At 37.5% G+C, this 27113-nt stretch overlaps 1 protein-coding gene across 1 annotated transcript in view; it reads left to right on the forward strand.

Annotated features, from left to right (window-relative positions):
• PREP (prolyl endopeptidase) overlaps positions 1 to 25274 on the forward strand; it is a 99176-nt gene extending 73902 nt beyond the window's left edge. The window contains exons 11-15 of the mRNA XM_027454772.3: positions 9061 to 9197; positions 15093 to 15187; positions 17509 to 17640; positions 22061 to 22217; positions 24464 to 25274. Coding sequence (XP_027310573.2) covers positions 9061 to 9197; positions 15093 to 15187; positions 17509 to 17640; positions 22061 to 22217; positions 24464 to 24758 — 816 coding nt within the window. The 3' untranslated portion in view covers positions 24759 to 25274. The remainder of the gene's footprint in view (positions 1 to 9060; positions 9198 to 15092; positions 15188 to 17508; positions 17641 to 22060; positions 22218 to 24463) is intronic.
• The last annotated feature ends 1839 nt before the right edge of the window (positions 25275 to 27113 follow it).

A 27113-nucleotide genomic window follows, 5' to 3' on the forward strand; every position in this document is an offset into this window, starting at 1 on the left:
CAGTAAGTTGTGTCTGGAAGATTAATATGCTAACTATTTATTAACTGCATAGAGGTGTCAAAAATTATAATTAGTAATATGTAAAAGTAATGAAAAATGACCATAAACTTTATATATATGTATAACAACAGCCTGATAGAGTTCTACTTGTGCTCTTCACGTAGGCCCGAAGCTGCGTGGTAGATTAAGGTGATTGTTGTTAATTAACATTCATCACCGTGGTAGAAGATAGATGGATAGATCTGAATGGTGAATATAACAATTTCAAATGTTGGAGAGATCGTAAATAGATGTGCTTCAAACAGTATAACTAAGTTGTTCATAACCAGGGAGTCCTCTGGAAAGTAAACAAAGCTTTGCGACTACTGCTCAAAGCAGACTTGGCAATTGAAAGGAAAAAGGAAAGCAAATACTAGCATATTTGTAAACTGAAGCAATGACTCTTACTTCCACTGTGTATGTGATTACCTTAGTAAAGGATGCAATTTAAGGAAGATGGCCATATAATAGTTATGAGCAGTTCAGTTTTTGCTGAGAAAACAATTCTTACTAAATAGAAGCGAGAAGTTTTTGGAGAACCTCTTCAGGGTTTATCTTCTGTCAGTGTTTTCTTTGGCAGAGATCAAAATGGCACAATCAAGCCTCTTAATATTATGTCGGTGTTCCTAGACTCTTTCAACAATATAGTCTTCATTTTTTTTTTTTTACTAAGCACAGAAAAAATTTGCGCTTGTAGGTAAGGCAGAGCTAAAAAAGCTTCTTCATCAATACTGTTTGTTTTTTTCTTCAATCTGGAGAGGTCTGCTCATTGGTTTTCTTTTTCGTTAAATTATCATTTGCTAGTGTAGAGATGAGACAAAATTAAAGTGCTTTGATAAGTATCTGAGGCAGTTGTCAGCTTCTGTATGTGGAGCACTCATATTGCGTGGGATTGTTCAGGAGACTTCTCTCTTACCCGTCCTCAGTGTAAGATCAGAAACATTAAAAATCTTTAGATGACAATATCTTGGCATATTCTGAAAGAATGTTTTTCCCAAAGAAAAGGAAGGAAGCTAGCACTTTGCTTTCCACCCAGAAACAGTTCAGTCACTAGTTATATGAGGGTTTTTTCTTTGGGTATTTGTCTGCATATGATCCGGTGTGAATTCATCAGCGCACGATTTTATTAAGGGTAATCTAGTTTGCCTCTTCATTTAGCAATTGATTTGATTTTATCAGCACTGCCCAGAGGTACCAATAGAGTATCATCTTTCCGTAGATTAATTATTTCTGCTCTGTCCTTGAGACATGTCCCAGAATTTATGGGACAAGGGAAGCCTCCTAGAAGCATCATCATTATTCATAACAACTAGTTTTCAAACTGTGCAGATGAATGACACCTGCTTGCTTTTCTCGGCCAGTTTATCAATTACTATTGAAAGTACTAATGCACAGTGATCACTGTTAATGCCTGAAAATAGACAACACACAAAAAAGATTCAAAATATATAATAGTACAGTACCTGAAATCAGAGAATCTTTTACCAGTAGGAATATCCCTAACACTTTCCTTCCATTTGTTGGTGTTTTTGAACTATTAGCACTCACTGAAGTTAGTCACCTAACTAACCACAGCTGTGGTTAAACATTTGGTCTGTTGTGTGTGATCATTAATAGTTGAATTCTTTATGACTGATACAAAAGTTTGTTGAATTTTACCACCTTGTTCACATTTTGCCCAAGAAAGAAAAGATTGCTGGAAGTTGTTTTATGTCTTTAAATAAAAAGTGTTCCTCTTTTCTCCTCATATTTCTGCTCCTTGTTCCAATGTTATTATAGGGATGTATCAACAGACTTCTTAGTGTTCCTGTTATGAAGTACCATAAAGTCTTGTTATGGTGTCTGTCTGGAAGTTGCATCATGAAGTCAAATTTTTGCATGGTTGTGTTATACTAATTTTAGTGTATTTTTTTATTATTTTTTATTGCTGTTTTTATGGCAATATCCCAAACTCATTCTCATCATTCTTTTCTGCTTCCTGCTACTCACTGCGTGATTTTTTTCTTCATCATAGAATGAGTATTGTAAATCTGAAAACAATAGATGATCCTGAAGCCTGCCATCTCCACAAGTGAGGATGCAGGCACCAAGACACAACTGTTAAAATCAACAGGATCTGATCCTTAGAATTATTTTCTTCTAAACAGGCTCCCTAGGTATTTTCTAGGACTTTAATTTATCCTTGACCATTTTCAAGTGTTGGTGTTGTTTCGTTCTGCTGCCCTTTTGTTTGATTTGAGCATGTAGGGATATGAACGGGGAACTTTAAATTCAAGCTTAAATCTCAGATACTAAATTTTTAGCTATACTTTGAGAAACCTCATGTAGAAGTGTTTCACTGTACTTTTAAGTGACCTGTTTTTCTGTACGTTTTTGAGGATTCTGTAGCATGCATTGTTCAGTGTAGGTGTTCCCTGTTTGTTTTCAAACCAAAGAGTAGAAATGAAGAGTATCACCTATTTTTTCAGTACTGCACTAGGCACGTGCAGAGCTTCTGTAGGTGTGTGGTGATTTACAGTGCCTCTGCTTTTGGGTAGCCAGTGACATCTCTAAACAGGGTATTATTTTCTAAGGAAGAAAGAGCAGATCACTGAAATTGTCCAGCTATTGGAAGTCATAAATCAAAAATCAAGCTTCTTGCCAGTTTAAGTGAGGGTCCTCTGGGGGGCTTTGACACAAGCTGGGTACTTGACATCACCAGTGTCAAGATTGTATTTGTTCTGTGCTAGAGCATCTGGAAACAAGTTTATGGGCAAAATTTGAATACTTTGAATACTCCAGATGCCCTTGCATTAGGAAGAAGAAAAAACAAGGTTTGGGTTATCTTTTTGAAGTCTGCAAGAGATCAACAGCAGAGCTGTGTTGAGAGAACCAAGCAAGTTCTGAACAAAATAGAAACAGGAGAAGCTGAATTAGCTGGTTACTGTTTGAGTGCAAGTACCTCCTTCTCAGCACATCCAATTAGATGTGTGTTTCTATCAAGGTATAAAACCATAAATCAGAACAGTTATTGTGGAATAGCCTACATAATGTAAGTTCTCTCCTTTGCTTACCATAGGGTAAGTTGCCTCTACACTTGAAGAATAAAAGTATTTATCATTACAACCTGAATTTCCAGCATGGTACAGACAAATGATGTTTGCTTTCAAATGCCTATACAGTGTTACAGTGAATTGTCTACTGTCAGAGCAGATTTCTCAATGAAATAAATCTTGATTTAATAAAAGAAACTGCACTAGCCTGCAGCTTGTTACTTACACATTTATGTGTTACTTCCATTGAGACATCCTTTTATTTACTTCATGCTGTACTACTTCACACAGTAATACATTTCTCAAATACCTAAGTACAGGGGTAATGAAGGAAAGATACCATAACTTTTGTAGGAAGTTATGGTAAGATACCATAACTTTTCGTAGGCCTGTAGGAAGTTTTTCTGTTTAATGAGACTGCCGTATATATTTAACTCAAAAGGTAAAGTGTATTAATCCAATACGTCTCTACACTGTATGCTCATTTTTCTTTACAGCAAATTGAGAAAGAAAAGGAATAGCTGTACATGGCAGATGCTAATTGTTCTGTTGTAGGGAGCTCTGAGATCACTTTGAAAGGAGCAAGATTAACATTGAAAGAGAAGCCAACAAGTTGGTCAGGTTGCAGAAGTGGAGTAGAGGGGATTCCTTGAAACCAATTCACCACTAAGTGTTTATGTAATAGGAATGTTGTCTCTGAACTAATCAAGAAAAATGAGATTTAAAAACATTTTCTGCCATGCCTGCCCTGCAGGATTTCTGAACTTTTGACTGCATTTTTCTCTTGCCCTTCCCCACCGCCACCCTGTGAGCTACCTCCCTGCAGTCATTTGCAGCTAGGCAGCTGAACTTAGCAAGAAGGCATTTCTTCTAAAAGACCATCTCCTGGCACTTCGCCTCTGTCAGCATGGGGCTGCTTCTTGTCCCAGCGGGTGGGTAGTGAAACAATTTCTCCTAAAAGGTTTCTTGATTATTTTCATAGTGCTTTTGCAAATGTCTTCAGCGAGTGCTCTTCTTCCTGGGTTTTACCTGCATTAATTCTGGCTGTACTGAGTTACTTTGGCCCCTGTCCAGTTCTGTATTAAGCAAGTTTTGCAACCAGCACAGAGAATTGCTTCAAAGCTAATTTAAAGAAGATTGATGAGGATTCCCCTCTGAAGAAGGGAAGCCTCAGATGCTGTGGATTTGCTGTGTAATGGTAGTAGTTCCCTGTTCATTCTCCTGTCTTCTAGCTCATCCTGTGTACGTGAGAACACGGAATGGTGGCTAGCAATAGCTTCTCGTACAGATTGCTGCTGGCTGGCTGCCAGAGCTGTCCACTGGGCCAGTGGACTTCAAGTGTGGGTCCAGACTGGGCTGCAGACTGGTTCTGTGGCAATCTGAGATTCCTGCCCTGACATCTCAAGCGAGGGGAGGATTTTCCCCCTGCCTGCCAGTGCTGATGTTTTCAGACTTGCTGATGTGAATGCAGGGTCTTTGTGACTTGCCTCCCTGAAGTGCTGAGCAGCAGCTCTTAGGGTTTGTCAGTGGGAGGTGTTGCTACACAGCATCACTCAGCCTTGGGTGCTGTGTACCTAAATACAGGTTCAAACACCCTGATGCCACCATCTGTGTAGTCCTGGGATTCCCTAGCACTGCGTGCATCTTCATGGTGGCCACAAGTGGAGTCACAGCAGCCCTCTGAAAGGGCAGACCTTCCTATCTAGCAGCACAAAACAGCTAAATTTCACAAGACTGCTACGTGCTGTATTTGTTTCGAAAGAAAAGGAATTATCGCAGTAAAACTGTAGTAGAAGACATGGGAAAAAAAGTCATTTTGAAGGCCTTGTCTTGTTATTCCCATATTTAAGTTACTGAGCACACGTTTTTAATAAGGACTGTTCACTCATGATTTGTATGCTGCCTTAGTTTTTGTAAAATTCTTTGGCCTTTTAGCACAATGAATGTCAGTGCAGTGACAAATCTTACCTGGTTTGGATCAAGCACACACAGACATGGAAAGAATTGATATCTGTGGTATGTGGCAACTAATCTTGAAGGAGAGATTGGGAGAGACGTTTTTAGAATCACTAGTGTCTTTCTAAGAATGATTGGCCTACTGTGATTTAAAGGGTGTTTGCAAATCCCAGAAGTCAAAGTTTCTTTTCATATGTAAAATTCATGTATATGCAAGGAATAATTCTTTTTGAAAAGCCGAACTAATCACTTCTTAATTGGATTTTAATTCTCTTCGCTATTAATGAGTGAGTCAGAAAAAATTAAAATGTTTCTAGACATTCAGATATTGTTTGCAGCTTAAAAATATACACATTAGACCTATTTGGATACGTTTTTTTTTTTTTTTTAAATTATTTTGCATTTCACAGCAATATTTCAAAACCTGTGTTGAATCTTACCTTTATAAGGTTAATTTAAAATCTGTACAAGTTTGAGGGGCATGTTTTTTGCTTAGGATGATTTTCAGTTTTATAAAAGCAAAGGGATTTCAGATGTACATGCCCTTTTAAACTTGAACAACTGTGATTACATTCATCCTTCCATCTCTCTATTCTGTAAATGGACAAAAGATTTTTAAAAGTGAGAAGTGAAACTGAATATTTGCAAATTGCTGACTATTTTTAAAAGTGGAAGTTTGTATTTAATTTCAGCTTAAAGTACTTTTAGCTGTGTGATGCAGTGTGAGTATTTGGACAGATTCATTTTGTTTGTTGTGATGATCATATCACTTTCTTTAGTATAAAAAGATACTGATTTCATATTTACTCACAGGAGAAGCACATAGTGGATGGCTGCCAAAGTATTTTTAATTCAGTGTGTAAGTCTCAATAGCTAGCTATATTATCTTAATAAACAAACAAAAGGAAAAACTTTGTTTTCAACCTCTCTCTTTCAAACCCTGTTACCTTTTCAGAAGCTAAACTACTGTGTGAAGGAGAGGACACTTGTCAGTGCAGAGGCAGAAATAGATAATCTTAGCATCCTTCTGAATTTAGGTCTGTGACTATCATGCTAGGCGGTGGTTTTCCTATTTCCTAAATAAAGATCATATAACAAAATCTGCATTTTAAAACAAACAATAGTTAGGAGGGCAAAGACCTTCACAGGAGTAAAGGTACAGAACATTTTTTATCTTACTTTAACTAGCAAGTAAAGTTACAAATCGTATCACACAGCTGTTAACTGCATTTACTTGCAGACCTCACTCTGCAGAGCTAAACTTCCAGTGTCTTTGTTAGATGGAAATTGTGCATACATTGTTTTCAAAAGCTAAAGCTTGTTTACTTAAATATTTATATATATATATATGTACGTATGTACGTACTAAAGAAGAATGACAAGGATTTTTGTTTGTAGTTTAATCCTCACCTACTCTGTAGTGATGTAGCTGTGCAAGCAGCATTGCTTTCTCTCTGGATCATACTAATAAGAACAAGGGCTCTAAATAAATGCTTCTGGTTCCAGTGGCTGAATTGAGAGTGATTCTTTCTGGCACAGAGACCCCTCTGCCATGTGACAGATAGGTACATCGCTTTGCTTTCTATATGTGCTAATAGCTGTAGTGAAATGAGAGTCTTTATTTGAAAATATGTGAGCAATGAGTAATATAACGTGGCTAGCACAAGTGGATCACTTCTAACTGTGATAAAGCAGAAAACACTAGTACCCTTTTATGAGCATTTACTCTTGTAAAAGCTGTCATCTTCTAAAATTAGGCATGAAATGTCATCATGGGAAATTCTTTAGGGCTTGCCCTTTCCAGTTTACCTTAATCTTTGAGATAGCAGCACGTCCCTTTATTGGCTACATGAATAAACCATTGGACTTGCTTCAGAGATAACACCTAATTTAAAGGTGAGATTGAATCAGTTGTTGAAAATAGTCTATTTGGAGAAGCTTAAATAGCTTCGTATATCTCGGTGTCTCACTGAATTGATTTTTTCCCCCTCCCATTTGTTCATCTTGGCAAGAGAGGTAATCATTATTTTAGCAAAGATAGGAATGAAAACTCTTAAATTGCAAATGTCACCTTGACATGCATCTTTTTTGTTGAGTTTTCATTTAATGGTATGTTATTTAACCTTAGCTGATGATGATAAAAGCCCTACTGAAGTCAGTTTTCAGAGTTGTTTAAAGGAAAAAAAAAAGTCTCTTGGTCAGAGAGAAACAGGAAAATTAGTGGTATCCTTTAATCATCAGGCAATGACTAGCCAGCAACAGTGAGCGTTACTGGAAACACAGGAGGGCCAGGTGCTCACTTTGCAGAAATTGCCAGCAAGGACTGGAGCTGATGGATAGCATTTCAGAGAGGAGTCTCTCCGGAAAGCCTCATCTCTGCCTCAGCAGTTCTCTTGTCCGTGAGCTGTTTTATTTGGTTATAGTGTTCAGTTCGTAACATCCAGCTAAATACTTAAATTCTCCTGTAGTGGGTTCTGGTGACCACTTTAGGAAAGATATGTTTGTGGCAGTAGCTGGAAATCTGTGTGAAAATGCCTTCAGCCTTTTGTTCTAAACGTTTCCATCTAATGATGACTAAAATACTGAATTTTACCTAGAATAATCCTACATGATTTGGTGAAGCCTTCAGACATAGAAATAGTTTCATTTGAAATTTCACACATTTCCTTAGCCACGATCAAATTAAAATCAAATGTGCTTTTTTTTTTTTTTTGGCCAAGCCATGTGGATTTCCGTGTTTCACATTACAGGCAGTGCTCAGAATAAACGTGTTGCACAGGATCATATTACTATCATATTACTGTTGGGGTTTGTTAGTTACAAAAATAGATCCCGTTGATCATGTATGCTTTATAAAATACGATAGGTCTGTTTCCTTTAAAAGCACAGAGGCTGTAAATTTGCAATGAAGAAAGAATGTAATCCTCTGTTACTTCTATGTTCTAGTTCTTAGACTAGAAGCTGCTGATATGATACCAAAATGAAAGCAATGAGAAGTAGTCAACCAGAACTTGAGGATGAGCAGTGAGCTCCATTCACACCCACATTTTGTTGACTGTCAAAATGAGATGTGCTGGATCCTAAATTAGAACATGCACGCAGATACATGCATCAAAACAACAAGACATGGGAATTAGGCTAAGCAATTGCAGTGGATATTTCTGTACGTGGAATTGAGCTTTTCTTACTACAGTGCTGTGACAGTAGTAGAAAGGCATATGTGAAAGCATATGCTGTGTGTGGATGCTTGGTTATTTGGGGAGTTGGTTTCCTGAAAACCAGCAGATAGCTGTGTTGCCTCGCTGTGTGGTTTTGGGGGTTCTGGAGAGCTAGCACTCCTGGTTCTAGCTGCTGGGAAATGCCTGAAAATACACCAAATATTACAGAAGTATCTGCCATGGGTTGTGCTACCACCGTGATGAGGTAAAGTGGTTGTTGAGACAGCTTGGAAAGACTGGCCAGTGCTTGATCCATGTTTGCTGGATCGCCTTCTGCTTGTGATTAAATTTATATTTTTACAAGCAAGGACCACTGCATTGACTGCAATAAAATAATTCTCTAGCTCTTTGTTATCCAAAACAGTGTAACATTTAGTTGGGCCTCACTGAGTCACTGCCCTACCATGAGCTCTTTCTTCTCTGTGCGCTATTCTCTAGTGTCAGAAATTTTGAATTTTTAAAAATGAAAAAAATCTAGAAATTAAAATTTTAGGTTAAAAATCTCATTTTAATTCTGTTCATTCTCCTTGCCAGGTCAGTCAGGGTATAGGATGTGTAAAAACGATACAGCCGTACCCCTTGCATTGTCTCATTTTGATGGTTTTTAGAGCTATTAAACAACCAAGCTGGTGATGGCCATTATTTGACCTGACCAGGCTGAGTATAAGGAAAAGGCTGTAGCAATTGGTGCAGATTGCTGAGGAAGTTTTACCCAATGTGCAGCATGGAAGGGATAACCTCTACTTCTCATTTACGGTAGTTACATAGAGTTAGAACAATAACAGCATTTCGCATTTCTTCTTGTCTTGTTTTAGGTTTTCTACCCTAGTAAAGATGGTACTAAGATCCCAATGTTTATTATTCACAAGAAAGGGATTAAATTGGATGGTTCTCATCCTGCCTTCTTGTACGGATACGGAGGCTTCAACATATCAATTACACCAAGCTACAGGTAAGCAGGATAATTTATGCCTTCTTCTAAAGTATCTGATGTTAACGACTGTCAGACAGGTCTGTGGATGGATTACGGATCTGATAGAGTTAAGGATTTCAGGTCCTTGAGAAGTAAGATGGGGCCACAAGGACTGTACAGGCAGCATTTATCTGCTTTGCTGGTTCTGAATTCAAGGGAATTGCTCAGGGTCACAGAAGAAATTTGTGTCAGACTAGAGAAGTGCCGTGCTTTTCAGAGGTTTACAGTGGGCACTCTACTCTTTCAATTATAGCTTAACCTCTTCCTGCTTTGTCACTAACAGAAAAGCATATGGACATAATGAATTAAACAAGTTTTTAAGCCTTCTGCTGAGCTAATAACATAGGATTTTTCCTTTTTATCAATTTATACAATTACTTATGACTAAATATTAAAGAAAATGTATTTAATATAAATCATGAAAATAGTTGTATTTTCCTATTGTACCTTCGATGAAGTTGTCAGAAGCAAAATCATACTGTGTTCCTTTGTAATCAGGAAAGAGAAAAGATGATTCTTTCTCAAGGCTTGTATGATACAGGCTCTGCATGTGCAAAGCAGTGCATTGTAAACCCAAAATGCCGTTTGCAAAACAGGATTTGTAGCCCTCAAAAGCCATAAGCTTTATTCAATAGATCATCTCTTTAAAGAAAATTCTTGTTTCCTCAGTAAGAGAATTTGAATAGATTTAGTAAAAGTGGCACTGATTGTCTTAGGGCTTTAATACATAACAAGTGTTCCAAGGTAAGAGGCAAACAGAAATGCAAAGGACTGAATGGAAAGCAGTTTTTCAGACAGCAGAAGAGCATCTCACTAACACAAAAGTAATGTATTATTAAACTGTCCTATTAAATTTGTGTGCTACCAGTCTTGCTTTAGAGTCAGCACATTTCAAGAAATCCTTTGTACTGCTTGCTCTTCCACGTCGCTGTGACTGTATTTCTGAACAGCATTTACAAATTCTGGTCCTCTATAGCAAATACCTTGTCTAAGAATGGACCTCACATCCTGCAGTCTGTGATTGCTTGAAAGTTTTTTATATGCCTTGTAAAACTACATTTTTAATTTCCTGTAGTTCTTGTGAGACACAATTATATAACCAGAATAGGTTTTAAATTCCTTTTTAGATTAGACTGGAGCATTGATTTATTACAGTTTTTTGTAGATGCTGAAAACCATGATAAAACCTACCATGTTTTCTTTTCTAAAGTAAATATAATGTATTTATTGATTAGGGTTACAATTTCACATACTGCAGAGCAGACATGAGCTGATTGCTGGCAAAAGCAGGAGAAAGTATCTCACAGTACCTTGCTCTGTCTCCCTTCTGTTAGCCCTGATGCTTGCTGGAACCTTTGCTCGTTTCCCTCACAAGGATGGCAGAAAACTCTCCTAGCAAAAAGAATGGATGGTTTTCTGCCAAATGGCAAGTTAAGAATTGACTTACAGGAGTCCAGCAAACACGAGCAGGCAGCAGGAGAGTGTAGCAGACAGAAGAGAGGAGGAAGGAAGAGAAGGGAGCAGTTATCTAGATCTTCCTGAGCCCCATGAAACTATGCTCCTATTATATGGTTGATTAAATAAGAATAGGAACCTGTAACAGTTCCTTAAAAGTAAACACACAGTGAACTATCAGTCACCTCCAGATCAACATCCATTATTCCACTAACAGTGTAAAGAAAACACAGGTGTGCTGCACCTCCCTCCTCATTCTCTCCCCCGTAACAGCAACACATCCCTTCTCAACATTTCTAAAAGAAAAATAAGCCAAAGCCTTGGAATGCATCTTTAATAAACTCAGAATTGCATACTTGATGAGGAAGCATGTTCCAAAACTAAGCAGACAAGATCAGAAAAAGAAATTGTAATAGAGAACCTATGCTGGAAAGGTCAGACTTCTTTCTAGCTCCCCATTTACTTGGGGGATTCAAGTAACGTGACTATGTCCATGTTTCTGTATACTGCAGTATTCAGGAGTAGTTCCCAGTTTGAAGTGCTGTTCCCACCACAGCCCCACAGTCTTTTTTTGTAGATGAACTCAGACATAAGTGCTAGAAAAGAGCCACAAAATGGTCAAGGCCAAGGCCTGCCACAGAGTTCATCTGATGCTGAGCTGAGATAGTTATGGAAATGCAACTGAATAACAGCTTGCTTGTCAGACACCACAAACAATAAAACACTGTTTCTGGGTAAATATTCCTGATTTTTATTTGAACTTAAGGCTCTTGTAACTTTTTACAAACACACCCATTAACATCAGCCAGCTCTTGAGCTTGGAAAACTCATTTTTGCTCTATTCAGAAACAGATACTGCTTTTCACTTATTCTCTAACACACACACACACACACATTTTTTTTCCCCTGAAAGTAAGAGAAACAAATCAACAAGTTAGAGGATCCAAAAATAACTATGAGGCTAAAGTCATTAAGTCAGTTACGCAGTGTTTTATTTTTGAATACAAGCATGCATCTTTTATGTTCCTCTGGACTGAAGAGCTGTATTTGGTAGCATTTCTAATACGGTGCACACTAGAGCACTGTCATTAATTATACAGCTTGCACAGCAAGCGCAATTTAAAACTGATGGAGTCGGCACCTGTGGCTTCGCAGAGCTGCTGTGGAAATGGTGTTGCAAGCCCACCAATAATGCTACAGGTTCTACTAATTACACTGCAGGAATCAACATGTTTTGCTGTGTTGTTCTGTGTGTACCTCTGTAGGTGCAGTAGAAGCAATTTCTAATACATCCAGAAATACAACTGATTGTGAAGCAGACTGAAATTTTATTTCACTGCTACAGGGCCAGATTTGAGCAAGCCTTTAAGAAAAGAGCACAGGGAAAGTCCGTAAGCCCACAAAAAGGTCAAGCAACACAGCATAGACCAGTGCAGAGTGCAAGATAACTCCTCTGTTACCACTCCCTCCGGCTTCACAAAAGCCAAGAAAGCAACAAAGTCAAGTGACACAGGATATTTTCCCTATCACCAATGCATCAGCCTGCATTCCTCCAAAGAAGAAATCTGCAGCAATCAGCTGCAATACCCAACAGCACATCATTAATTTGGGGAAAGCATTCCTGTTCCTTGAAGCACAGCTCCTCATGTTGTTCTGTACTGCAAAAAGTACTTTTTTTTGTTACGCTTTTTACAAAAGAGTAATAGGCATAGGAAAGAACTCTCCAGAGAAAGAACTACCCTCTCCTCCCTCCACTGACCTTGTCAATCTTTCCTTGACTTTTTCTTTACCCTGCTTCCAGGAGAAAACAAACAGAGCTGATGAGAAAAAGGCTATAGAGACTGTTAGGAAGGACAGGGAGCCCTGTAACGAGGCATTTTCTGGACATCCAGGGTTACTGGGCAGTTTGCTGTGACTCAAGCAGCAAGTTGACGTGAAATTGTATCTGGAAGCAAGAACCTACCTGGAATAACATAGGAGGCAATAGCAGGGTTAGGTTCAAAATTATTTTGTGCTGATTGTTTTGGATTTTCACTTTCTTAAAAGTTAATGAGTCCAGATTATATACTAATAAAACCTGATTCCTTGAATTTAAAAGCTGCTTTGAGAAAGCTTATTATAAACTCTAGGCACACCCACTTCAAAGTATTGGTCAAGTTAAGACTCCCAACTCACTTTACCACTAACTATCCCCAAGGGGGTATTAATTGTTATTTGCAATGATGTTAGCAGATATGTATGTTGGGGGGTATGGCAGTAATATCAGAAGTGCCTAAATCTCAATAGTATTGCTGAGATTGAGCACAGATGTACTAAGCCTTACTTTGGCAATATAATGATTGTTCCCAAACCCTGGAACTCATCCCACTGAGGATCTGTGTGATAGAAGGAGCATTTGCTCAGGGAAATGGGGACTACGTTCCTATAATAAGACTGACTGGCTGCATTAGGAGCTCTTCTGAAATTAAGTATCTTATGAGATCACAAGTCACCGAGGCCCCTCTGCAAACTACCTTCAAGTTAGCATCTCTGCTAGAGGAGTCTCTGTGGATAGGATGCACTCAAGAATTTAGTTTTGCGTTGCTCAGACTCTTTGTTGGATAAATGTGCTGATTCCTCAGATAGGCACGGTTTCTTTCGGAAGACGGGAAAGGATGGACTCTGTTCTGGCATGTTTTGTTTTTCAAATATTCTCAGGCAATATATTTGGGTAGCAAATTCATAGCTTACCTTCAATTACTATTATTTCAGTTACTAGAAGATAAGTAAGTTGGACCAAAATTTCTATTAATTTTGTTTGGGACAGAAACAAGGAAAAACAGTGCAGAATATTCTGGAAGGTTTAACATACCAAAAATTAGAAGCCATCATCTCATGGATTAGGCTACTGTCAGGCTACTCCACGTCCACATTAGCAATGTATCAACTTGTAGAAATCAGGCATGCTGTAGTTTGACAGAATAATTCTCTCTGACCTATGCACAATATGCTTAAAGAATATAAATCTTACATCTGATCGGCATGTCCCAGTGATGTAAGGAAAAATATGATTCACAGTGATGGACTTAAGAATTGGTCTTTACAGAAGCAGAGAGAATTCATGCCTCCTGAGCCATCTGATGGCCACAGATAACCTGCCCTGGATGGAATTTTTTCCTTTGGGTTATGGAAGTACAAAAATTTCTTATCAGTCATCCTTTTACTTTTCTTTTTTTCTTAATCCTTAGTATATACTGTCAAGACCAATGCCAGTACATAGATAATTGCTTTGAAATATTTACTTATTTTGATACTACATCCATGTGTGAGATGCTGTAAGACTACTGTCTTTCCGGACATTTCTGATGAGCATTAGGGGGACTTAAAAATAAGAAGGCCAAACCTTGCTCTTGTTGAATAGGATTAATTTTTGCAGGAATGGTTTCTCGCATGAGCAAAAATTTCAAGAAGATAATAAATTTTAACCTACTAGAAAAAAAAAATGATTTGTTGGGATTCAGTTTGAATATATTACTGTTCCCCTTGGCATATGCATGGTTTGCCATCTGGAGCTTATGCTATGTTAAGCTACTGCTTCAACAGATCAGAGATCTATTTTTCTTCTTAATTGTTAAATATAATCTAAATGACTTCAATCCCTTTTAAAAATATAGTAATAACTTTGGTACTTTTGCAATTTAACAATTTAAAAAAAATAAATTTTTAAAAAATAAGTAATTAAAAAAAATAAACAGGTTTGAAAGATATTAGGGAAGGCAGAACGAGTAATTTCAGTTTTTACTATTTGTTATGTATTTAACAATGCAAGTGAAAATAATGAGGGAAAGGGATTGACCAGAACTTGACTGCAGACCCTGGTGCAAAACAAGGGCAGAAGCAGAACTTCTTTTTGCAAACACAATTTTATAAAGGTCAAAGAAAAAGTGTTAAGCAGAAGCTGAAAATACCAGCCCTTAAGCAAAGTTCACGTGCTGATCATAACTCTTAATTGTTTGCTTTCTTCATTTGGGCTAAACCCTGAAAAAGCAAAGGGCCCACCATGGAGGAACAGGTCGAAAGCCACAGGGGTCTGGTGGTACTGGACAGTTTTTGTCCCCACACTGAAGGCTTCAAAGATGATCAAAAAATGGTGACGTGTCTTGGAGGGTTGTCTTCGAGGCAGAACCACTGGCTGCTCTCCTCCAGAGTGCAGAAATAAAGGAACAGTGCGGGTTCCTTTTGAGAGGCTGCAGAGTGTTTCATTTCCATATAAAACCATTGAAGAAAGCCTGCCTACTCAGATTTGCTGTCAGGGCAGGACTTTGCTCATGATTTCATCATTGATCTTGGGAGAGATCTTTTCCTAAAAGTATTCTTATAAAAGTGTTAGGAAAGTAAGCAGTTGGAAGTCTGAAAATAATCCTTTGTTTGCTTTTTCAGTGTGTCAAGACTTATTTTTGTGCGACACCTAGGAGGTGTTCTAGCAGTGGCAAACATCAGGGGCGGTGGTGAATATGGAGAGACCTGGCACAAAGGTAAATCAGTCCAAGCCTGGAAACAAAACTGCAGGCTTAGCTGTGAAGATGACAACATTCTTTCTTTCCCTCTTCCATACTCATATCTCCTTTTGGCTTGTAATTATTCCATCAAAAAGTATTTTTTTCTTATATATACATATATATATGTATATTTATTATATATTTCCAGTGTATTTTCAGTGAATTTTTGCAACCTACATTAAAATATTTTTGTACAAAAACAATATTTTCTGAAAAAAATCTTAATTTTTTTAAGTAAGTTTAATTTCCTAAACTTACAGCATTTGGAAATCCAGCTATTTATCTTAAACTATCTTCCAAAAATGTCTGTCTGTGTTGCAAGAGATCTGCCTCACTTTCACCTACCTCTTATATTATGTGTAGATGCACATGACATGTTCTAGATCCCCAGGGCACCACCAGCTGACTACTTTGTCTTTCTTGGTATCACAGAAAGAAGCTAGCCATTTGCAGAACCCTACAGAAGGTGTGAACTTTGGAGTTCAAAATGCATCTATTCCAGCTTTGCATGTTAGAAAACAGACATCACCAGATTGGTTTTGCACAATTTATGAATAGGCCAGGTTTCATTTTTTATTTAGAGAATGAGATTGTTTTCATACAAACTTCAGTCAGCTCCACAAGTGCAGTGGCATATCACACACTCTGTACTCTTAGGAGGTCCAGCTTCTTGTAGACAGGCATTTTTTAAGCTGCCTTCAGTGCTGCAGGGAAGCCAGGTCACTCACTACAGAACTCTGTCAATCCCTTTCCCTTTTTCTTAGTATCTTTGATGTATTACTCCATATTTTTGCAGTACAGTCTTTGTTTAAATCCTTTGATTGCCTTTGTCAACTTGTCTGATTGTTGACAATTTTCTGCATCCCTTCACTAGAGGAAGAAGCTGAAGGAAGTCCCACTCAGCTGCATAACATACGCAGTCATTATTCAGCGATGATGCCTTATTAATATCCCGAGAATTTGATGGATAAGTTGCTGGAGATGTTGTCAGGCAAATGGACCAAAACAGTGATATTTATGATGCAACAGTTTGCACTGGGAGTAATCCATAATAACTTTGTATCAAACAAAATGGTATTCCCAGATCATTACATCTGTCACTTTTCGTTTCATCTGTGGTAACTTTTTGTCTGGGTCATTTCCTCACAATTGAGTTAAAGATGTAATGTTTTATAAATAGAAGCTATATAAGCTTGCAGATGCAGGATATTATTGCTAAAGGTGAAGTATCCTTCATTAATTTTAATTTGCCAATTGATTTGTAATAGGTTTTAATAAAATTTATCTTAATATGATAATGCTTTTTTTAGTCCACCTATTTCCTGCTTAATTTTGACCCAAGTCTTTTATTGCACTTGCGAAATTAGATATGCATCTGTTCTTTGTTAACTCTGAAAGCAATTACAGAAAGCTGTTTAACTGTATAGACAGGCTTCTGACCTTACATCAAATCAGAACTTTAAGCAGAGTAGTAAGATTTATTTCTCTCGTGTTGCCACACTTTTGAAGAATTTTTCATTGTCCCAACATGTCTCTCTTCAACAGTCATGTTAATGTGAGAATGATGTTTGTTTTAAGAAAATAAATTGCTGGTTCCAATCCTACAAGGAGATCTCTATGACTAAAGGCTAGAGTTTTCTTACCTGACTTTTTGCAACATAGAAATGAAGCATCCAGGGTAAGCCGGGTGTGTGGGATCATTGGATGGACTATGGAGATAGAGACACCTCCAGATGATAGCTCGTTCCACTTATTTTAGAGTGAAGTCCTTATTTGACCACAGCCATATATCATCTGATTTGAAAGCGTAATAGAAAAAAAGGGTAAATTGCCAGCCACATATTCTATGCCCAGGAAATTAGAAGTCCTTATATTATATAGGAGCAAATTGGTAGTTTTATTCCCTTAAGAAACTGCCACTGTGTTTAATGCTGTTAGAGTCCCATTAAGTCAAACCTCAGGTGGATTGTATGTGGTCATTTTGTTTATATTTTGCAACACAAAGCTTTTAGCTTTAATTTTTTCTGGTTTGAAACGTTACCTGGCACTCACTCCACGGTATAGGTATGTATTATTCAGAGTTTCTGAAAGCATTAGAGTTATCGACAGAACCATTTTATACTCTGTGTTGAAAGAATCTTTCGTTTTTGCTGTCTTTCTGACCTGTATCAATTATTAAAATGTTCATGAAACTGGAACTGTTCCCAGGTATTTTTGCACACATGTTTTCTGAATAGATGGTATTAAATGGATTTTATGGAATTGGAATCAACTGATTTGTTTTATTTGTGTGCTAGGTGGTATCTTGGCCAACAAACAAAATTGCTTTGATGACTTTCAGTGTGCTGCCAAATACCTCATCAAAGAAGGCTACACATCTCCAAAGAAGTTGACTATTAATGGAGGCTCAAACGGGGGCCTATTAGTTGGTAAGGACTGCTTGTATATTTCCTGGGTTTGGTACTTCCCTGGGCTTTATCAAAGTAATCAGACTAAAATGTATCAGTTCCTCTTCTTCAAGGATTGCCAGAATGTCAGCGCAATGACATATACCAAGCATTAAATTCCACTTCAGTTCCACTTCATTTGACATTCCCAAAGAACATTAGGATTCTGCAGTCTCTAACAAATGCTGACTGTTAAAAGCCAAGCTTATGATTACTTCTGTGTTAGAGCAAACCCTATGGCAAAATCAGAGAGTAAGAATGCTTTTAAAAAAAGCTTAGTTATTTTAATTTATTTATTAAGGCTAATTAGTATGAATCAATAACAGAACAAACAGAAAATCTGTTACGTAGGATCAGGAAACTTTGTACGTTGCATAAACCAGAATCCCATGTTCTGCAGTCCTGCATCAGTTTCTCATTCAGTCTTTCTGTAGTCATGCATTCCAGTTCTTAGAGGGAAAATGAAAACATGACAGTTCTGCATTTATGGTCTCTGTACAGAAACACGTTGACTGCACTTTAATTGTGTAGAGTTAAAACAGGACCACAAATAAAACCATGCAAAATGAAATGCAAAATACAAGTACGGTTACTTGAAAAAGACAAGATCTTTTGACAAACTATGTAAACGCAATACCATTGTTACAAAGGCATCTTGTTCACATATAATTTACTACCGTGTTCTTAAATTCAAGGAAATTAATAGCCTTCTCAAAAAAGCTTTCACAAAAATCTCATAGTCTAACTAGTATTTGAAGAGCTACAGAATTTATTTCTGAATATATCCCAGTGTCTGAAAGTGGCAGAAGAAAAAGAAATGATTTTATTCAGTCTTGAAAGGAGAAGGAAGTGCAAAGGAATAATGTTGAGGTTTGTTTGGATTTCTTTAAACAACATGAAATACATGTGACAGTATGACAAAGATAAGCTACTCATAAGAAGGAAAAAAAGCATATTTCAAGTTCATAAACATCTGGTTTGTAGGAAATGAGCAGATTTATTAGGACCACCCTTTGCATGCTCTGCTTTTTATACTCCTTCCTATTTATCTGCTGCTGAATACTGGCTCTGTTGATTTTTTGTTTGTTTTTTGAGTAAACTAATATCCTCTCTAACAGATATTTGTGAGCACAAATATCTGAAAATTCAGTTATGCTATGCAACATGTTGTTTAAAACAGTATTTTCGGAAGCTTACTTGGACTTTAGTTTCACTCAGGATGGGATTCATCCTACCCAGCTTTAGTCATCAAAAAAATCTGTGTTTCTGCCTGAACAAGTCAGCTGGGCTCCTTGTTTTGGTTAGGGGAAGCAAGTGACATCTGCAGAGTGCACAGCATGCCAGTGTGAGACAGGTGCTGTGACTCTAAACCTCTCTGCTGTGAAAAGTCTAGCGTTAGAAACCTTCAGTTGCAATTGCAGGCTGATTACAATCTAGCTGAGTTTTCTTGCTATTATGGAGCTAGATGGGGATTTTTCTTGACTGGGTAAAATTAGGTGAATTTAGGAAATACTCGTAAGGTGTTTTTTCATCAAAGCAAACCTAAATTTTGCAGTAGCTTTTCCTGCAACACTAGAGAACATAACAGATATTTTAGGTGCAAGGATACAGTGCTACATTTTCTTAGTTTTCATTTATTGAGGAAAAAACTGACAAGGAAGAGTACTGTCATTCCTCCAAAATACTGTTTCCTTTTTAGGCTTAACTAACAAGAGATGCCTCTGAAGAGTGCAGCCTCATTCAGCTGCAAAACAAAACTTCCTTGTCCTGCAGAGTGGCATCCCAAAGCTTAGCAGAACAGCACAGCTGTGAGCCGCAAACCTCCTTCATGCAAATGCAGTGTTCGACCTCTCGTGTTTGCTTGGACAAACAGTTCTGAGGTTCTGAAATCTTATTTTAGTACCAAATTTTAAAGCTCAATGTGTAGCGGGGTAAAACTCATGAATAAATTCTGGTTCGAGGTAACAGTTCATCAATGCATGTAATTATGGCTAATTAAAGGGGTGCAGTGGGAACCGATGAGTCTCCGTAAGTGTTTTCTTACTGAAGTAACAATTCAGAGAGCTAGGAGCAGGAGTTTTGATCCAGTCTCAAGCAACACATGGTGCTTCAAGAGACTCTGCAATGAAGGGTACTAAAATTCAGTCTTATGATAGGTGTTTCAGCTTTTTTTTCCCCTATTATAACAGCATTTCTGTTCAAGAAAGGAAATAACATTAAAAGGAGGGATTTGATCAGTAGATTGAGATAAAAGGATGAAGACCTCTTAGGCAGCAACTATTTAAGACACCATATGTGCCTTATGGAAAAGGCTCAGAAAGGACCCAGGAAGAGTCATGTGGTTATGTCAGAGATGACCAGAAGTAGAATAACATCTTCCATAAAGCAGAAATCACATGGAAATGAAGAAAATTGGATAGAGGTGAACTGACAGGGACTGATGGAGCACAGGAGATTGATGAGCAAATTGCTAACAACAAAAAGATTGGCAATAAAAACTTTCTGTGCAGATCAAAGCCAAGAGGCTGGCCAGAGAATCTGCAGGGTCATGATCTATAAAAGGAGCACTAAAGAAAGATAATGGCAGAGCAGCACAACTAAATGCTCCATTTATGTTGATGTTCCCTCCTGGGGAGCACGGGGAGTTCCCTGCACCAGAGTCTGTCTTTGTGGGGAATACTCTGAGGAGCTGACTCAAGCTGAAGCATCAGCAGAAGAGGTTTTGGAATAAATCAATCAACTGAAAAGCAGCGTCTTGCCAGGACCAGATGGTGCGCACACAAGATCTGAAGTGAACTCCAGTGTGACTACTAAGCAGACTACTAAGTCTGAATATCTGAGGAACAGAAGGGGATGAGTGTAATGCCAGGTTTTAAAGTGGCAGTCCACAAACTGCAGATCGGTAAATCTGACTTCTGTAACAGGCAAGCTAATTGAAAGCAATAAATAATAGTTGACATGCCTAGGGAAGAATTTTTGAGGCTGAAGTTGCAGCTTGCAAATCTTAAAGCTGCTTGAAGGAGTCAGGGAGCACGTGGTGCTTGTAACAGTGTTCTAGTTATTGGATTTTCAAAAGCTTTTGACAAGGTCCCTTGCACAAGGCTATGCAAGAAAGTTCTTGTTGAGCTGGAAGGAAGGTCATGATATAAGCAGGCAATAGCCTGCTTAGCAGAAAGCAAAGAATGGGAGGCAATCCATTTTCACAATGGAAAAAAATGAGAAGATAAAGAATTTGGGAATGACTGTGCCTAGATGTAGATGCACGGTGATTAGCTCTGAATTAAGAAAGGTATTCTGAGATCCATTGTAGTTTGGTGAAAATCTCAGTGATATTATTTCTTATGCTACAAATAAGTAGGGGAATATGTAAAATCCTCAGGCAATAGATTTAAATCAAGCAACAGAAGTTGGATTGAAGAACTCATTGCTACAGGTTATCACAACACTAGATAAATAAACAATCAGAAAGGAAAAAGTTGTATTTATGGAGAATATTTGTTTTGATGCCTGCAGATAATCTCTTAACTGAGGGTAAACCTAACCAACTAATTGCAAAAGCTGGTAATGTACAGGGAAATCTCTCAGTATTTGCTTTATTTCTTACAGCTTTTCCTACAGCATCTGCCAGTTGCCACTCTTGTAAATTGAATGCTAAGCTAGATGGAAAAGTACTCTGGTTATTTTTATAATATGAGGCAAGCATTATTCTTAAAGAAATTGCCCATTCCAGTAGCAGGAAGATGGAAATAATTAAAAAAAAAAAACTAATTTGCTTTATTAAAATGAGGTTGTTCCTCTGCTTTTTAATAGTTTGCTTTTATTAGAACTCTTTTCACATGGATTTACATAGTAATTACAGAGGAAAACTTTCATCAGTAAATGGAGTTTTTTCTCTTTAATGTCCTTTTCTTTATTGACACTATTATTAGAAGTTTAGAAAGTGAATGGTTTACTAAACTTCAATTTCAGTAATCTGAAAGCTCACTTATTTAAAAAGTACGTGTTGTCTTTGGAAGGCAATTTTCTAAGAACAGTATATTTGGAGGAAGGAGGTAGCTTTTGAAAATGCTGTCTTTGGGAGGTATTTACCCATTTGTATGTTTGCTTTCTGTTTTGCTTAAAAGACTATTTGATTTCATAGACACTGGCAGGCTTCTCTGTGTAATTGGTTTTATATTGTATTCAAGTTCTTTGGCTTCAGATACTGTATGGGAACCTATATTTCTTCTCCTTTTGACTTAACAGTTCTGTATTTTATTTTTTCTTTTGAAAAGAAACTCCACGTTATAAAAGACAGCTCTGCAGAAGTTGTTCTGATATGAACTTGTTGGCAGTGAGCCTTTTACTGCTCAGTCTAATTCTTTAAGATAAGAATACTAACAGAGTTGTTTTCCTGTCAAAGCTGCCTGTGCTAATCAGCGCCCCGACCTCTTTGGTTGTGTTATTGCCCAAGTGGGAGTGATGGATATGCTCAAATTCCACAAGTACACCATTGGCCACGCTTGGACTACTGACTATGGTTGCTCTGACTGCAAAGAGCAGTTTGAATGGCTGTGCAAGTAAGTGTCCTTTAAATATTTCTGTGCTTTTTAAAATGCAGACTCTGATCAACAGTTTCAGGTTGTCGTGATCAATAGCTATTTGAAGAATTATTTCATCCTTGCACAGAATTATTTCCTCCTTTCCCACACTGGATTTAGGGAGTTCAGAATTGCCTTACAAGTCAGCTTTGCTTGAACAACTGTCTTCAAAACCCTGTTGATTCAACTGGCCATGGTTTCAAAGACCATATTCTACTATCAGCTTTAATGATTTATAAGATACTCTTTCTGAATAATGACTACTGTAGGCTGTAACAACAGAATTTACTCAAGTGAACCACTACATAAATTGTATTTTTATGATGGGGGATAGACTATCACAATTATGAATTATATTATACTGTGTGGATAGGGTTTATTTGTAGGAATTGAATGGCAGTAGACCACAACAGGATATTAATTCAGTTCTCAGCCTCTTGCTGAGAAGGTCTGGAAAGATTATTTAGAAGAAAAAAAATCAAAGAGACACTGTGTGCAAACAGAAATGGTTTACGTATTTATATGGCAAATAATGACCGAGAGTGCTATCATTTTAAAATATTTTTCTGGCACCTCATCTCCTGTTATTGTATTTGTATACCTTTAGTAATGAAGATTGACATTACTGGAGAGTGCCTCAGACATACTAAACAATTTGGCTTGTCTGAAATGTAATAGTGTTTAGATACATTTTTTAGTTTAGAAAAAAAAAAAAGTCATATCCAAATGCTGGAGTCTGTTGGGCCCATTGTAATTAGTTTGTTTCAAGGCCTCCTGCTGATCAATTTAAGGCTTCAGTGGCAAACACTTTTTTTGTAAATATAGTGCACAAAGCAATTAACAAGTCTCATAATTCATCTTATTAGTAGCTTAAAAAACAAGATTTAAAATGATCCAGATCCTCTTCATTATTTTGAACAATAAAATTCACCTGAATATGTGTGAATTCAGATACTTTGAAGAGGTAAAGTGGAAGCAAAGTTTTTAAATTCATTCTGTGACTAGGAGGAACACATACGTAGAAAGCAGTCATTCTGTACCTACTTATATTCATTATACTTAACTCACAAAATTTAAATGCATAATTTTAAAAACATCTTCCATGACAATACATTAAATACTTATTTCTTGATGGGAAAACTTCAGCTGCTTTGTTTCGCATTCAACTGTCAAAGTATTTAAGGCAAATAGACTGCTATGTGCTGACCATTATTTAGCTTTTTTTTTTTTCAAAAAAAAACATCTACAAATTCACTGATTTCTTCATTTCCACTTAAAAAATAAAGCTAGGAATCTGTTGGGTTAGACGTTCAAGTGTTGTCATGTGTTCTTAAAAATAATTTGGGTTTACTGTACGAATACTTATCCACGTGTGAAATTGATTCAAAAGTAAAGCAAAATTCTCTTTGTATTTCCTGTGATGAAATAGGGGAAAAAAAGAAAGCTACTACCCTACTCTTGATTTAAGAAATGTAACGTTCTTTCTAGCTGTAGCTTTGTCTAAATGAAGTGTGAAATGGTTAGGTAGAATACTTTGTGACTTACTATTACATTTCATTTCTAACAGAGTATCTTGTGTTGAGATATGCAGATATATTTTTAATGTTATGCTGCAGTAGTTTAAAAAAAAAAAAAGAAGTAAATTCTCCTGCAATGAAAACAAGTTTTTGTAAGTCGGATTATTCCTTGATCAAAAAATAGGAATCAGTCTTCCATAGAAAGCAGGAAAACCTACAGTTTCCTTTCAGTTTCCTGCATAGTATTCCCTAATGCATGTTCAAAAGTGGTGTAAATATTAGAGGAAGCAAATTTAATAAGCCTACAGCACTTGTGGCTTACTATCAGAAACTGTCTCCAAATTTGCATGGAAAAAAGCTATTCACATGCAGACGTGTGCTGGGGAAAAGTCTTGATTTTCTTGTTTCCCAGTAGGATGGATTCTGCAATGAACTTTACAGCTTTTGCTCAAGTTTCCCTGTTGCCCATTTGTGATGTTTTGATATTTCTGTACAGTGTATGCATATGCCTCATTGAAATTAAAGAAATGTACTTGCTTTACATTTGCGAGCCAGAGATCTATGACGTATCATTTGCCAGGGGTGTAATTCTGACCTTTGCAACTGAGAACTGTAGTATTATGAGCGCTGTGACAATTTCAGTAGGAGAGGACCTTCTTGTTGGGTCTTGAGGAAAAAATACATGAACATTTTGGGTGCTTTTTTCAGGTATTCTCCGCTTCACAATGTCAAGCTACCAGAAGAAGATGGCATCCAGTATCCCTCCACGCTGCTCCTCACAGCAGACCACGATGATCGTGTGGTCCCTCTACATTCGCTGAAGTTCATTGCTACTCTGCAATACGTTGTGGGCCGAAGCCGTAAACAAACCAATCCACTTCTCATCCACGTTGACACCAAAGCTGGGCATGGAGCAGGAAAGCCCACTGCTAAAGTTATAGAAGAAGTGTCCGATATGTTTGCTTTTATAGCACGATGCCTAAATCTTGATTGGATTGAATAGGCAAAATGTTTATTACTGTCTCCTTTAGAAAAAAGGGCTTTAACACCATTTAAGACCAACCAGACTACTACTTGGTGTAGTACTTACATTTAAGAACTGCAGTTTAATATTTTATTGATCCAACCTGCTATGGAATTTTGATCTTCTGTGCTTCCCTTTTTTTTTTTTTAGAATTTCTTTTCTACTGCGTTTCAGAGTATGTTTTAAGTAGCATGTTCAGATAAATAGCTGAGCTACTGTCAGTGCTATTGTGAGCATTTAGATTCCAGAGTTAGTGCTAGCTGAGCTGATTTCATGTAAACAATTTCAATGTATTTTGCACCAATAAGCATATCCAGGTCAACTGTAATTAAATGTAAGTACTGTCCACATACAAGAACTCTGAGCATACTTTATTTACACAGTAACTTATTTAAGAATGGAAATTGAAAGTGTTCTTTGATAATCATGAAATACTGAAGAGATGGTAATCTGGGTAATTAATTACCCAAATATTATTAAAAACCTTATATTTCATGCTCTTTGTAACTGTGTTACAGTCTGTGATAACAGTGTTGCTAAATTGTTTTTTCTTTCTAAAAAGACTTCAAACTGTCACTGATTTTCTGTTCTGTCATTTATTTCCTCATAGAAGAGAAAAACTTGAAGAATTCTTAGATTCTCATTCTAAGCTCAGTCCAGGTACGCGTACACACTTAACAATGTTCCCTGTCTGCTGTTAGCTCTCTAACTATTTCTTAACAGTAGACCAGACACTCATTTGTTCAGATTGTTCAAATTTAAGTTTTCCAGATGCATCTGACAGAATATTTTCTAAGGAGCCAAAATCTGAAGATACGTATATAATCTAGTCCTGGCTGCAGAACAACAAAAGCACATAGGCAGACGCCTTAGTGGTTTGACACACACAGTATTTGAGCTGCCATTTCCTGACTTTGATTTGGGCTGTAGAGCGATTAAGTAGATGTAAGTAGATGTTCCCTGCTAGCTGTTTAAATTCTGATGCACTGCAGCAAATTAGGTTTTGATCTGGGGAGCAAAAAGGAATTCTACCAATTACTAGTCTTGTTGCCCCTACAGAAAATACTGCCACTTTCCAGTTTGGGATAAACTAATATACTCTTCCACAATCATGCTTGTTGTCATATTCGTGCTTGGACCCTAAGACAGGTATTTTAACTCTGGGCTGAAGAGTTTTATCTCTAAGCAAATGATGTCTCGGCTCAGGAAGAAGAGGGAGTGGTATTTAAAAGTGGAGTAGGCTGCCGTTTATTCGCACCAGATTCATGCTCTTTCTCTCACGCTCTCAGAATTCTCCTGATTTCCCCTGCAGTCCAGGAAGGATCATGCCTCCAAGGCCTTTATAATACATAATCTGATTTTATGGAAGGGGAAAAAAAAAAAGTCTGCTCTCCTATGAAATACCATACTGCGAAACCCTGTATGTCATCTGGGGCCTGTTTATGGGTATTGCAGTTTTGCCAGATATATTGTGGATTGATGTGTTTTGATCACAGCACTGTATTAAACAATCAGACAAACGGTCAGGGATTTTTTTTCCCTCCAGGTTGTGAAAAGAGGCTTCAGGTTCAGCTCAGCCCCTCTTCCCCACCCTTTTCCCATAGGCACGGGAACTATTTTCTAAGATCATTGTGGAATTTCTAACAGCTGCACTGTAGTGGCAGGAACAAAGGACATGAGCAGTGCCATCTCTGGTGGTAACACCCAAGGGCTGCAGCATCTGGCCTCTTATTGAATGTTACAGTACCATCAAGAGGACAGAACTTCCTCTCCAAGACAAGAGCTTTTCAGGACAGGGTGTGTAGAAAAGCACATTCCTTGGACATTGAAACTGAGGTGAATTGTCTTGGTGCCTTGAATTGCAATGCCTTGGGCACAGCTACCTCAATCGTCTCTTCAGGTCTTTGTTTTACTCAGCTGCTCAAACACAAAACTTCTGGCACAGGATAAAAATCATTCATTTTCCTGCCAAAGCTTTCTGCTGAAGCTTAGTTCCCTGAATGGCTCCATATCAGGCCAGATGACCAGTAATGGGGGCGGTGGAAAAATCATTGCTCTTTGAGTAGCAATCAATAGTATTGAAAGTGGATTTAGCTTGCTGGAGACACCACTCAAAAAATAAATGTTCAAGAGAACATACCCTGTAGAATGCTGGTATCTCTATTAGCAAGGCACTTTGTTTCCCTAATAAGGTCTTAATTTCAATATTTTAATTGATCTTTATCAGGTATGCCAAGTACAGGATTCAGGTGCCAGAAAGTGATGTTGCAGGGGTGTCCTATTGGCTGCATTGCTTCTTTCAGTACAGAAAGGATTATGGCCCCAAATGGAATC

The sequence above is a fragment of the Anas platyrhynchos genome, chromosome 3 (assembly GCF_047663525.1).
Source record: "Anas platyrhynchos isolate ZD024472 breed Pekin duck chromosome 3, IASCAAS_PekinDuck_T2T, whole genome shotgun sequence".
NCBI classification, from domain to species: domain Eukaryota; kingdom Metazoa; phylum Chordata; class Aves; order Anseriformes; family Anatidae; genus Anas; species Anas platyrhynchos.